The sequence below is a fragment of the Megalopta genalis genome, chromosome 3, assembly GCF_051020955.1.
Source record: "Megalopta genalis isolate 19385.01 chromosome 3, iyMegGena1_principal, whole genome shotgun sequence".
Taxonomy (NCBI): Eukaryota; Metazoa; Arthropoda; class Insecta; order Hymenoptera; family Halictidae; genus Megalopta; species Megalopta genalis.
This window is the reverse complement of record NC_135015.1, coordinates 9,962,859-9,977,069: the sequence shown is the minus strand read 5'-3', so window position 1 is coordinate 9,977,069 and position 14,211 is coordinate 9,962,859. Positions and strand designations below refer to the sequence as shown.

Genomic DNA, 14,211 nt, shown 5'->3' with positions numbered 1-14,211 from the left:
CCCGACCCCGCAACAAGTTGCACTGCCCAGACAAATCGATTCACGAACATTTTCAAATATTCGTGAAATCTGCGCAAGCGTTGAGCAACCGGGATCATCGACCATTCCCGTTCGAAACACGCAACTCATTGTCAGTAGCTTGCTGAGCTTCGATGAGTGACCGTCATGGTCAGCCAATCAACGCCGTTCCTCGAGGTGAACCTCGGCAGTCCGAGCGATTACAGTTTGCAGTTGAACCGATGGTATTTGAAACCAATAGGCGCCTGGCCATCTTCTTTGTCCACGTCTAGGCTCGAGCGATTCGCCTCGGTAATGTTGATCACCGTCTGCTACTGCATCATTCTGTTCACCGTGATCCCTTGTTTGCTGCACATATTGCTCGAGGAAACGGACCCTTACAAGAAGCTGAGAGCCTTGGGACCGTTCTTGCATTGGTCTATAGGTGGTGTCAATTACGCCGCGCTGCTGATCCGTGGCAATGAGATACGTCTTTGCGTGGAGCACCTGCAGGCTGACTGGCAGATCGTGACCAGAGTGCAGGATCGGCTGGTCATGTTGAGGCACGCCAAATTGGGTCGTTACGTCTCGGTTTTTTGTGCTGCTTTCATGCACGGAGGCGTTCTCTCTTATTGCTTCGTCACTGCGCTGTCCACGCGGCCCGTGGAAATCGGCAACGAGACCAGAATCGTGCATATACTGCCTTGCGATTTTTATCAGAAGCTGTTCAACACAGATCACAGCCCTGCCAACGAGATCATTCTCGTCTCGCAGTTTCTTTCCGCGTTTATAGTTAACTCCAGCGCCGTCGGAGCATTCAGCCTCGCGGCTGCCCTCGCGGCTCACGCGTGTGGCCAGTTGAAGGTTCTAATGAATCAGATCACCGAAATGGTGAACAAATCACGAGATCGTGACACCAAATTTTTGATCACAGAGACTGGAGAAATTGTAGAGAATCATCTGAGGATTTTAAGGTAATATTTTGTTCATTTTTCTAGTCGAATTACTTAGAATGCTCGTCGACACTAATTTAGTGCTATTTTATATTGTAATGATTGCAGCTTCATATCGCAAATTGAAGCGGTTATGAATAAAATATGTTTCTTGGAAATGTTTCACAGTACCGTGTGCACGTGTATGCTCGGCTATTACATCCTTACGGTATGTTACAACGTTACGCCTTCGTAAAACGTACAATATCTAATGTTTTTAACGTGTAATATTGAATTATTCGGTTAAAAGAGAAATATATTTATATTATTCTCTGTGATAATAAAATTTTCTTTTTATCATTGTTTATGCTGTCTTTGTATGGAACAATAATATTAAGGCATTGTAAGCAAAACTTGAACAAATTTTCATGGTATTTATATAACATAAATATATTAAACTCTGCAATATTAGAAATAAATTGTTTTCTTAATTATATATATTGACATAAAGTATTGTGAACAAAATTTTATCTACTGCGTCAATAATACTAATATTATAAATAACATTGTTTTATTGTATTTCTCACGGTCGTACTTGACAAGAACGCGTAAAAATCTGCACATCATTTCTCCATATTATATCAACAATGATCTAGATCGCAATGACCTAGTCTACATGTTGCTATAATTAACCACATAACATGCTGAAATAAAATTAAACAATACAAGCTTGCTTCAGAAAATTCATTTCTCTAAGAGATCTATGTGTCAAAATAGTTACAATGATGTTTCTAGTTTTTCAGATTACAGTGCAGTATTGTTATGAACAAAGAAATACATCTTTAAATAAGACAGATATATGTATGAAAAAAGATGTTCATTTTTTTTAGTTTCTTTGGATTCTAAATAGTGTAACGCTAGCGGAATGCCTTGAGGTGTTAGTGCTTCACCACGCATTAAAATCACCAGCCGCCACTCGGAGTTCGCGTGAATTACGCTCGCGGCTGTATTACAAACCTATTGCACATAGCTATCAGTTTTGAAGAAAAAACTATTTTAACAATTTTTTTAAGTTCATTCAGCTAAACGCAGGTAATATGCAACAGCATGTGTTATACGACAGCGCAAAATTTCGATAAAGAAATAACAAACTCTAGAGATAAGAGAAATGTTGTCGATTTTTATCTTTTGTTCAGTTGTATTATTTATTTAATAACTATTCACTGTCTTATAACACAAGTAAAATCTTTTCAATCTTCATTTTACAGATTTTTTAGATGACTCATGTTTTACTATTTTTTCCAAACTATCACTTTTCGCTTCTTTTAGCCTGTTTATTATAACTACAAAATATTTTAAATTGTTTAAATTTAACTACAATAAGTAGTGTATAAAACAATAAGTTCTTCTACATTTGGAAAATTTTTGAATTCTGGTGTACACTACGTCCAAAATTTGTATCAATAATTGTTTATAATCTTATTAGGAAAAAAATCAAATTTCCATTGAACTTTGTAAAGAAATATTAGAAAAAACTTTTAAAAAGTTATGTGCAAATACCTTTGAGTTATTCTTGTAAAACTTTGTTGCCATTAAGGTTTAACTCACGACAATTTGAAGATACGAGAGTATTGTTCTTTTAGGAATGGGACAGTCACGATTACCAAACCCTGACCACCTATGTCATGACACTATTTTCTATGACCTTCAACGTATTTTTACTTTGCTATATCGGTCAAATACTAACAGAACAGGTAACAGAGACAACAAGGACCGATTAAGACTGCAATTGAGATTCAACTAGTGCATTCTTAACAGTGCAAGAAAGTCGGTGAAGTGGTATACATGACAGATTGGTATCGCTTACCTCATAAATGCATTCTCGACTTGAATATAATCATAGCGAGGTCCAGTGTGATGATCAAAATCACCGCCAGCAAGATGTTCCACATGTCCATTTACACGTTCGGTCAAGTAAGTATACTTTGTCGTTCGAACAAACAGGACATCGTAACAGAATCAGACGGCTGTAGTCACTTTATGGGAACTTTGTATCGTTGTAGACAATGAAATCTTCCTTCGCGTATTTTAATCTCCTGCGACAGACCGTATGATGAACGCACTTTCAAAGAAAGTGTTCTTGTGCGTGTTCAAACGGTGACGTATATGTACGAACTTCCCAATAAATCTAAATGTGTAGAATCTTATTTAGAAAGCGTATTAATGAAGTTCTTTGTTAAATATAATATTTAAAAAATCATTATATGTGACCATTACGTGTTGCTGTATCTTAGTATACAAATCGTTGTTGGCGTAACTTAACAAAATTTGATCTTATATTCCGAAACGTTTTCAATAACAAATATGTTTTAGATTGCTAAATCAATTAATACATGCTACATTTTATACCTGTAATTACTCTGTAGTTTGATGAAATATAGTATTCGTGTGTAGTGATTGTAATAGAATGTAATTGGCTTGATATTATTGCATAGCATTACATGTATAATTTTTAATACACGCAGTACTAAGGATGTAAAGTTTAATTGCAACTAATTTATGAAGATTATCTCGTTTATTAAATTTTTACAATTAATACTATTGGGGAGATAACTACTGACAGAGGTAGTGATGTATTCCACATGATACACATCACTTCACAAAAACGTCAACATTTTAAAAAATCTTACCACACGACCTTACAGCACGAACATCATGCTGCCTTATAGCACACCGCACTTAGGAGAAATTGTCAGTTAGCCTAACAGCTGTTGTTTCCCTTAATGCTCACCCTTATCTGACGATTCCAACGACCGGTGGATTGGAAATTGCTTACCATGTAACTGCGAAAAAAACTACCGGCATACGTAGTCGATGCAGCGCATTTTCCGCAACCCTCTCGCGATTAAAACTTCATCCGCGTTCAATTGTGCGCCCCTTGTTTTTCAACAATTACAGTCGCAAGCACATGCGCGAAACCGAAGTTACCGGAGTTTCCGAAGTAATCGATGTTACCATTCCATTCGCATCCGTTAGTTGCACGTTCATATTCAATCGGTCAATATCATGATCGCACTGGATCCAGCGAACGCTCGGTACGGGGACATGCTGTACAGTGTTCAAATAAATCGTTGGCTGCTAAAGCCGATCGGTGTATGGCCGGTCGCGTTGTGCACCGGCACAGCAGAAAAAATTAGTATCGTCACGCTCGCGTTAATCAGCACCTTCCTGATAGGGTTCCTGCTGGTACCGTGCGTGCTGTGTCCCATCCTCGACAAGTCCGGCGATCTGGACGCAAAGATCAAAATGATTGGTCCGATGAGCTTCTGCGTGATGGCTGCGATCAAGTATTTAATTCTGGTGTCGCGCAGTGACCAGATCAGCCAATGCATACGGAACATCTGGGCGGATTGGAGACGGTACACCTCGGTGGCCGACGACGAAAACAGAGACATCATGATCGAGAGCGCCAGGCTCGGCAGATTCCTGGCCGTTTTTTGCGCCGGTTTCATGTACTTCGGCGGATTTTTCTACACCACCGTGATGCCTTTGTGCTCCAAGAGGACGGAAATTGTCGACAATGAGACGGTCAGGTCGCTGGCTTTCCCGATCTACCGTGGTCTTCTCGATCCAAGAACAAGTCCTTGGTTTGAAATCGCCCAATTCATGCAATGCTTAGCCGGGTTCGTGATTTACTCTGTCACTGTCGGAGCTTGCAGCCTAGCTGCTGTGTTCGTTATGCACGTCTGCGGACAGTTCAAAATTATTTCGGTGAGACTGAATCAACTGGTTCACGGTGACAGTGCGAAAACAGATAGCAAAACTGCTGAAGAACGCTTGGGTGACATCGTTCAGCACCATTTGCGGATACTCGGGTAAAGCTTTGTACATATTTCGTAACGTGGGAATGGTTAACGGGGATTTTATACATGCTCTGAAGTAATTACTATACTGCGGATTTTATGTATTCGTGACAAAAACGAGTATCTGGAATCGTAAAGAGGAAAAATACTAAACGAAATAAAGAGTATCGATGCATTGCTTTCAACCTATTACAATTATTAGACTGCGGATTTTTATGAAAAATAAATACTATCTGCATTAATTGGAAAATATAGCAATTACATATACACTTACTTTTCTTATTAATAATTTTAATAAGTTTCTAGAAATATAACAGTGTTGGTAAATTCTTTAAATGTCTTTACTCATTTTTCTCATACATGCATATAATTTGCAATCTAATAATTCCTAAAGAAAGGAAGAAGTGCCTAAGCAACTTCTGATTCTTGCAATAAATGTAGGTAATTTTTATTTTGCATAAAAATCTGCAGAGTTCTGATAGCGTAATAGTCATTATGTCAAGTCAATAGTATGAAATCCTATTTTTAAATAATTTATTGCCGCGCGTGTATTTATGCCTACGATAGAGATGAGTATGATGATAATAGCGGTGAGTAAACAACGGACAGACTATTGGACCAATATGAACATAATAACTGCAGATCTCGCTATGAAGAGCCTGCTCGCGATGCGGTACCGTGATAACGAAAGTAGATAATGTAAAGTAAGCTTAAATTGACTAACTTTAGTCACTTTTCGTAGCGAAAGGTCAAGTAACATGGAGTAAACTGTAAATCACTTTCTTTAGGTATATTATTCCTCTTTAATTTTGCTCTTCATTTAAGGCACCTTTTCATTAAGATATCGAATAGAACGCATCGAGAAGAGAATCACCTTTAGAATATGTGGTGGAATATCTTGTGATAGTGCCTTTAGAAAACTTCGGGAATTTTCAGTTTTATAACACAAATCGAAGGACTTCTGAATGAGATATTCTTTGTGGAATTCGTGGGATGCACGCTGAATATATGTTTCTTAGGCTATTATGTACTGACGGTGAGAAGTGTGGCGAACGTAACGCAACATGATTGTTCGGTAAATCGGGAAATTCTGAGAAGAAATTCTGAGCTTCTGAAATATTTTACGAAATGATGGATTTGGTTGATACCTACTTCTAACAGTTTTAATTAAGATTTATTTCCAAATTCCAGAAAAAATGATTAGGAAGTATAAAAGGTTACTGAACATCTTTAAGTAATCAGAAAGTCCAACTTTACTGAATAATCTTCTAGTGACGTTAGGTTTAAATGTATCAATGTTCAAATCACGTCAGTTTTCTAGGAATGGGAGCAAAGTGATACTATCGGAGCAATGACCTATTGCATATTGCTGATATCATTTACATTCAATATTTTTATACTCTGCTACATCGGCGAGATTCTCTCTGAGGAGGTACATGATAGTAAGTATTACTTTTAATTAGAATGATATGCATAATCATTTATTTTCAGTGTCTGAAACTCGGCTTGACAGCTTACATGATCAATTGGTATCGTTTACCTGGAAAGAAAGCGCTCGGCTTGATACTGATGCTGGCGATGACGAACACATCCGCGAAATTGACTGCGGGCAAAATCATTAACTTGTCCTTGAGCAGTTTCTGCAGCGTAAGTAACACAAACGTTGAATCACGATTGAAATTACACTTGAAATCATTGCAGGCTTTAAAATCGTCTCTGGCTTATTTAAGTTTGCTCCGAACTCTCACAACATGAGCAATGTATTATGGACATAACCTGAAATAAATGTATTTGTAGGAACAGTTTAAAGTAAGCCATTTTGATAGAAACGTCCACGAAATCAAAGATTTTGAAAAGAATAGCAGAAAAGGATGATTAACACAAAACCTACCGCGGTAACATTCGCACTAAACTTTTATAACGATCATAAGATTGAATTTATTTAGATCTTTCTCTATTTTTAATGAAATGTATGCTGGAATTAAGAGATTTATTCAATCATTTTCTACGAAACAGGCTTTCTAATTTCAGAAATTTTAAACATAAAATGTGTAATCGGTCATTTTGATCGGTTCGGTAGGTCTAGAATTAAAATAGAATACTATATTTTGTATATTGGATACTTAGCTCACACAAACTATGACTAAAATTTTTCTTAGATTCAAAATAGTGACACTGAGCCAACAACTGTACGAACCCAAATCTCAAAACAATCTAACGATGGTTTATACCATACTACGAAATTCTTGTGGCAGAATTAAATTACGTGCAGTCATTGTACAATCATACCTTGTAGATGTCCTATGAATATCTTGCTTCATTGTGGTTGTCGGCTATAGGGCCAACCTCTTGTAAGCACTTGCTGAGATATACAGATTAAGAGTAACTTACAACCAGACTGCAGATTTTATGCATTTATGGCAAAATTGAGTAGTTGCAATTTCAAATAGTAGAAAGACTTAAAGAATTCAGAAATGTCAATATATTACTTTTAATCAATTACAATTATTATGGAAAAGAAGAGTTTACTATTTAATTTCTATTTCTTGCAATTGATGCACACAGTTTTCATTTTGCATAAAACTTCGCGGTCTACTTATAACAATACATTTAATTTGATTATGATCTGCTAACATGTCACAATATATTACGTTATGTTAATGTAATGTAATTTGATGAACTCAATCATTCGTTGCTTTTTATACTATACCATCGAACTCTTTCAAATTCTACAAAACGAAGGAAAATAATATTAACGAAACTCTCGCAATCAACATCGTGCTAAAAGATGTTGCATGAAGCAAAGAAGGAACTGGAAAACAGTTTTCAGACACGATATACAGAACCTATTCCCTATCAACTCGTTGCTTATATACATCCGCCTTTACTTCGTTTTCGATTGCATATGACAAACACAAGTTTCGCATGCGTAAAAACGCAGCTCAGCGGTAATAGTCTCCCCCTTTCAATCGAAGATGGACAAAGAACCGCATAAAAAAAGTCAATTGTTTCCCTCTAACCGATTACACGTCACGTGCGCTCGAAGGAATCGTCGTATGTCGTCGAATTTGCGCTTGCGTTCTGACAATGCTGTGCGGCACATTTCAATCGTGTCGCGCCAGTCGACAACGTGCACCTTGATAGTTACCATGCGTGATCGATCATGCAACCGAGTGAAAAGCCACAACGACCACCATAGGAACGACTTGAATTATACGTTGGAGATGTGTCGGTGGCTATTGAAGCCGCTCGGTGTATGGACTTTGATTTATCATCGTGTCAGCAGAGAGGAGAGAATTTTGTCACTGTTTCTGCAGTTGGCTTGTTTCTCTTGTCTGCTCTTCGTCATCTTACCGTCGGCCCACAACATGTTCTTCCTGGAAAAGGACATACAGAACGTGGTGAAGCTGTTTGGCCCGGTTGGCTTTTGCACGTTCTCCACAATTAAATACGTGATCCTCGGCGTGAAGGGCAACATCTTGGGAAGATGTATAAAACACGTGGAGAAGGATTGGAGAATTGTGAGAGATCCGTATCATCGAGCCATCATGCTGAAACAAGCGTCCATCAGTAGGTATTTGATCACAGTGTGCGTGACATTCCTTTACACAGGAGGCATGTCCTACCACACGGTGATGCAGTTCTTGTCAAAAGACAATACCAACGCGAACGTCACCGTGAGGCCGATCACTTATCCTTGCTTCAACTTTCTCGACGCTCAGTCCAGTCCCATCTACGAGATCGTATTCTTCCTGCATTGTGTCTCCGCTCTTGTGCAATACACCATAACGTCAGCCGGATACAGTATGGCGGCGATTTTCGTCACACATATCTGCGGACAGATCCAGATACAGATCATACGGCTGAACCAATTAGTCGATGACGACGAAGAAAAGAGTACCTTCCGTGACCGTATTGGCAGCATCATTCGAGATCACGCCGAGGTACTGAGGTAATGGTGTGTCGTGTGATTTGATCTCTCACTTAACAGTTAACACTGAACCTACCGAACGCTAAAAACGACTAACGCCTGTTGCTTCATAATAATAACAGGATTAATTAGTTTAATGCTTGAACTAAGGAGTTTGCTCAACCATTTCATACGAAGGAAACTTTATAACTTGAAAGTTTTTTAAAGAGATGGTATGAAACCTGTACGGTAGAATCAGTGTTAAGTGGTAACACATTAAGTGCTGAATATCAACCCCAACAATTCGCACAATATCGAAGTTATTTAATTAATGACACCGTTACTATGTTGTTAACATTGATCGTAGTAGCTGTTAGTTTAACTGTTCTGCATTCTAAAAATTATGGTAATATTCGGTTTGTTCGAATATATTACAAAAAGAATTAATTTGAATATCTAGTTAAAAATTAGTGCCATCCATATGAGACCGACGCGGCACTCAATGTGTTAACAATCAAGCCTGCGATGTTCACGGGATTTTCTAGTTTCACACTGCTTATGTGCTCACCTTTCGTCTGATTGTTTATTGTGGTCATTGATATTTGTGAATCGAGGCTTTTTTGATTGAAGTTATTTCATTCTAAGACGTATAGGGTAGTGGAGTTGGTTACTGTGCGGGCATAATTAACTTTGTATTTATCGAATAAGACATCTTAAATTTTTGTATTAAAAAATAAACAAAATAAAAGAATAAAAAAATGACCCGGTTCCTACTACCCTACGTTGTCTTTACTTCGAACTAGTTCTAAAACTGTCTTTAAAAAAATCTTCTTTTTCTGTTATTAATCTTTAGTCGACGTGTATTATACGTTTCTCTGTTTTTTCAATAATCAGCGTGCAGTAACTTTTTACTTGGCACGTATACTATATTATGAATATTTTAGGTTTTCCAAAGACGTTGAGGAGGCTTTGCGTGACGTATGCTTGACTGAGATCGTAGAATCAACGCTGATAATGTGCCTGCTGGAGTATTATTGTTTGATGGTAAAGGATTGTCCACAGAAGTCCATTTAGACTGTGATCTTTCATTGGTGTGATTCTGTTTTTAGGAATGGGAGAACAGCGATACGATCGCAATACTCACTTACGTGATGTTGCTGGTCTCTTTTACTTTCAATATATTCATCTTTTGTTACGTAGGTGAAATTTTATCCGAACAGGTATTTATCAAGAAATTTTGTCTATTGCCGCCCTTTGTTATAACAATTTGTTCTTTTGATGGAACTTCACTAAATTGACATTTACGTTTTAATATCTTAAATATGATTTAGTTAGAAATATGTTATTATTATCCAGTTCAATATCTCGATCTATCAAATTAAATTTTGAGATGATGCCCAACAGTCTGCGAAATGCGATTAGGAATTATTAAAAAAATGATAACTTCTTTACTTCCATAAACTGTTTCTTCATTAAAACGTCACATTAGTGTAGCCAAATGGGTCCGGCTGTTTACGAGATTCAATGGTACAATTTACCACCTAGAAAGGCGTACAATCTTATTCTTTTAAGCGCCATAGCTCTATACCCGCCTAAACTAACGGCAGGAAAAATAATGAACCTATCTTTGAGCACGTTCGGCACTGTATGTATTTCGTGACGAATAATATCACAGTACATTCTGAGAAGAATATTTCGTATGATTAAATTTTTTTTTCAGGTTCTGAAGACTTCAGTAATTTACTTAAACTTACTTCGGACATTTGCAACTTGGTAAGTAGACTTCCATTTATTATTATTATTATTATTATCAAATAATTATTTTTTCAATTATATGGTAATGTTTATAGATCCGTTGATCTCCGTATGCATAGATTATATTTAGAGTGTAGTATCTGGATAGTATGTTGTATGGACAGTATGTTTGGATACTTGTCTTGAATCATTTTGACAATGACAAAAACACTTCCAAGTTAAAGTATTTCGTAGGAATTGTAGTACAAAGACATTGTTGAAAATCAAAGCCAGTTTGTTTGAATAAAACGTTATAAAAATTCTGGTTTATAATCTTCAATATTCTCTATTATCTTCAATAATATCTATAAATCCATATGGTATGGCTCGTAACACATTGCTGTAGGAGTCGAAGGTTAACGACTGGAGAATCCGCAAGCGCGATACGATTTCGGAGCGACTTATGAAACCATAGCAGCTGATCGGAGTTCGCGGACGTGCGTTAACCCCATGAAACGAACGTATACATGCGTCCGTGGCGTCGCGACGACGCTAGGGCGATAGGTGGGCGTTAGGTGCTGATCGAACGAAATGAACAAATTCGAAAGAAGATTCGTATCGTTCGGCTAGTGCGCCGAGGACGTGCTCGCAGGGCACGCGCCAGAACGCGATGAACTTCGACACGATTTCGTTTGCACCTACGATTACGACCACGATTATGATTATGTATAATACATGGCTATGATCACGATGGCTAAGAAACTTATACTTACATCACGCTATCGATAATCATCACATGTTTAACATAATTCCACTCGTCCACCGAAAATTGTAAAAAAGTCTAGGATTTTTTGTGATTTTCTGAAATCACGTAGTAATACTGATGCAAGATTTCCTTCACCCTTCTGGTTCCTGCAACAGAATCCATGTCATAAATTATATTTATGAATAGTATTCAAGAAATATTTGAAACGTAAAAAGTAACACAGAAGATTCACTCGTGTCAATGTCCAAGAAAAAGATACTCAACATTTTTTCAATTTGTTTACGTAAATCCTCGGTACAAAAAATCGTCACTTCATAAACCTGGTTTCCAAACTCTGCTCTTTACATGCATGTGACTGTAGTGATTTTAAATAACGACACGCGTAAAATTAATTTAATATTTTTCAGGCCAAGTACTGTATCGTGATCGTAATGCAAATGTGCGCGATGCCAATTCCGAACGCGAGAAGAAAGCAAGAAATTTCGAACTTGTCCTCCAATTTATAAAAACAGGGACCCTAACCTTATGACAGTTACTTTGCTCCTGTAGAATATCAAAAACTATACCTGGTAAACCGCCAACCCATCACTCAAGTCTCTCCGTTTTTATTCGACAATCGATTGCACGTGACAGTTGCAAGGGTTACAGACGAAAAAAGAAACCGCACTACACGGTCTTTGCGCTATTATGTTCCCCTCTTGGCTAAAAAAGAGGGCTATTGTTTCCCTTTACAGGACTGCAGTTTTTACGAATGTCTGTAGGCGGTCGTCGGATGCATCGAACGTGCGCCTGCGTTCTGATAATCTGCTTCAGATTTCAACGGCACTTGCCCCAGTCGAGAACTCGCGCCTGGAGAATCACCATGCGTGATCGATCATGCAATCAAACCAAGAGCTGCAACGAGCATTACAAGGAAGACTTGAATTATACGCTGGAGATGTGTCGCTGGATGTTGAGGCCACTCGGCATATGGACGTTAATTTATCGTCGCGTAAGCAAACTGGAGAAAGCTCTTTCAATCCTATTGCAGATAAGTAGCTTCTCCAGCCTGCTCCTCATTATCTTACCAACGGCCTATAACATGTTTTACATCGAAAAGGACCTAAAGAACATAGTGAAGTTGCTCGGTCCATTCAGTTTCTGCACATCCTCCACCATCAAATACTTCATCCTTGGTCTTAAGGGTAACATCTTGGGACGTTGTATTCAACACTTGGAGAAAGATTGGAAAATGGTAAAGAATCCATACCACCGTGCCATCATGCTGAAACAAGTGTCAATCTGCAGATTCCTCATCACCGTGTGCGTGGCTTTTCTCTATACCGGGGGCATATCCTATCACACGGTGATGCAGCTCTTGTCGAAAAGCAATACCAACTCCAATATCACCATCAGGCCGGTCGCTTATCCTTGCTTTAAGTTCCTAGATATCCAATCCAGTCCTACCTACGAGATTATATTCTGTTTACACTGTGTCTCCGCTATTGTGCAATGCACCATAACGTCCGCCGGATACAGTATGGCGGCGATTTTCGTCACGCACATCTGCGGACAGATCCAGATCCAGATTTCACGATTGGACGATCTAGTGAACGACAATGAAAAGAAAAGCACCATCTACGACCGAATTAGCATCATCGTTCGAGATCACGCTGCGGTGGTGAGGTAACATTTACTGATTTCATGCATTTATGGTTAAAATGAGTAGGTGAAATGCAAAACTATGAACCGTTAGAATTTAAGAGTTTTATTAACCTATTCTCAGTTTATTCAAATTATTAACTCCTTGCTGCACTTCGACGAGTCTGACTCGTAGCTGGAAGTTTCTAGTCATAAACTGTTAACTATAAATAATGTTAGAATAAAATTTTAATCCCTTGTTATTAATATTTAACGCTAAACCTATTACGTTGTTCAAAACAATAAGTTTCACATCTTCTCATCTTAAAATTATTTTAAAATTGCAAGGAAATAATTAATTTAATTAGTTTTCCTTTACACAACTTTGTATCCACTATTTTAAGATCAACTCAGTTTCCGAATTTAATTCAGTTTCCGCTATCATGATACATCTATGACTGTTCTAGGTTCTCTAAAGAAGTAGACGAAGCACTTCGTGAAATGTGCTTGACACAGATCATGGAATCGACTTTCAATATGTGTATGCTCGAGTACTATTGCTTGACGGTAAAGGAACGTCGATCGGTATGTTTTAAGCCGATAACCATTATTGGTACCATTCTGTTTTTAGGAATGGGAGAACAGCGATACGGTCGCAATACTCACGTACATTATGTTGTTGGTGTCGTTCACTTTCATTATATCCATATTTTGTTACATAGGAGAAAATTTATCCGACCAGGTACTTATCAACTAATTGCATTCCACATGTGGCATTTGTGTAGTAATTTTATTTAATGCTATTGCAAGTGTTGGTCAATTATTATTTTGTTTTTATGGCCATAATTCATGTGTTCATCCAAACATTAAATCAGTGTAGCCGAATCGGACCAGCATCTTATGAGGTTCCATGGTATAACTTGCCACCGAGTGAAGCTTGTAAACTTATTCTTGTGAACGCTATAGCTCAGTACCCTCCTAAACTCACTGCCGGGAAAGTAATGGACCTATCGATAAGCACTTTTGGAACTGTAAGAAATTTTTTCATTATTAAACTAGATTTAGATTCTATGCATTTATAACTGGAAATGAGTAGATGTGATATAAAACTGTGGGACGATCAAACGAATTTGAAAATCCACAGTCTCGTCGTTAATAACACTTTTAGAGCATAGAAAATTGTTGAGGATTTAATTTTTTTTTAGGTTGTGAAAACGTCGGTAGTCTATTTGAATCTACTTCGGACATTTGCTTGGTAAATAGTCTTCAAATTGTTATTAACAAGTAACAAATATTTTGCATCATCTGCTTATTTTTATAGATCTCTTTTGGTCGGCACTTATAGAACATGTGTAGGCGAGAGTAATTAACCCGACAGAAGCGTTTCGA

General features: G+C 37.8%; 3 protein-coding genes and 1 long non-coding RNA gene across 6 annotated transcripts; 3 read left to right on the top strand and 1 right to left on the bottom strand.

Annotated features, from left to right (window-relative positions):
* Positions 1–165: 165 nt before the first annotated feature.
* LOC143259089 (odorant receptor 10-like) lies at positions 166–3,463 on the top strand. 2 transcript variants are annotated; one of them, XM_076519938.1, is made up of 5 exons: positions 166–971; positions 1,059–1,158; positions 2,573–2,683; positions 2,748–2,903; positions 2,993–3,463. In XM_076519938.1, the coding sequence occupies exons 1-5, from the start codon at positions 166–168 to the stop codon at positions 3,041–3,043; spliced, it is 1,224 nt and encodes a 407-aa protein (XP_076376053.1). In that variant the 3' UTR covers positions 3,044–3,463. The 2 variants fall into 2 exon arrangements, with proteins under 2 accessions (XP_076376053.1, XP_076376052.1); XM_076519937.1 differs by having other exon boundaries at positions 2,748–3,463.
* A 119-nt stretch (positions 3,464–3,582) lies between these two features.
* On the top strand, positions 3,583–6,633 carry Or35 (odorant receptor 35). Of its 2 annotated transcripts, XM_076519932.1 has the most exons (5): positions 3,586–4,804; positions 5,729–5,828; positions 6,114–6,224; positions 6,284–6,439; positions 6,494–6,633. In XM_076519932.1, the coding sequence occupies exons 1-5, from the start codon at positions 3,996–3,998 to the stop codon at positions 6,545–6,547; spliced, it is 1,230 nt and encodes a 409-aa protein (XP_076376047.1). In that variant the 5' UTR covers positions 3,586–3,995; the 3' UTR covers positions 6,548–6,633. The 2 variants fall into 2 exon arrangements, with proteins under 2 accessions (XP_076376046.1, XP_076376047.1); XM_076519931.1 differs by having other exon boundaries at positions 3,583–4,804; positions 6,284–6,547.
* Positions 6,634–7,767: 1,134 nt separating this feature from the next.
* LOC143258918 (uncharacterized) lies at positions 7,768–14,081 on the top strand. Its single transcript, XM_076519465.1, has 11 exons — positions 7,768–8,744; positions 9,647–9,746; positions 9,812–9,922; positions 10,192–10,347; positions 10,423–10,475; positions 11,610–11,614; positions 11,910–12,867; positions 13,290–13,389; positions 13,454–13,564; positions 13,698–13,853; positions 14,028–14,081. The coding sequence occupies exons 1-11, from the start codon at positions 7,768–7,770 to the stop codon at positions 14,079–14,081; spliced, it is 2,781 nt and encodes a 926-aa protein (XP_076375580.1).
* Positions 10,477–11,864, bottom strand: LOC143259111 (uncharacterized). The gene is made up of 3 exons (XR_013032920.1): positions 11,725–11,864; positions 11,210–11,348; positions 10,477–11,134 (listed from the first exon to the last, which is right to left on the bottom strand). It is a non-coding gene; the product is annotated as an uncharacterized LOC143259111 (long non-coding RNA).
* Positions 14,082–14,211: the final 130 nt, after the last annotated feature.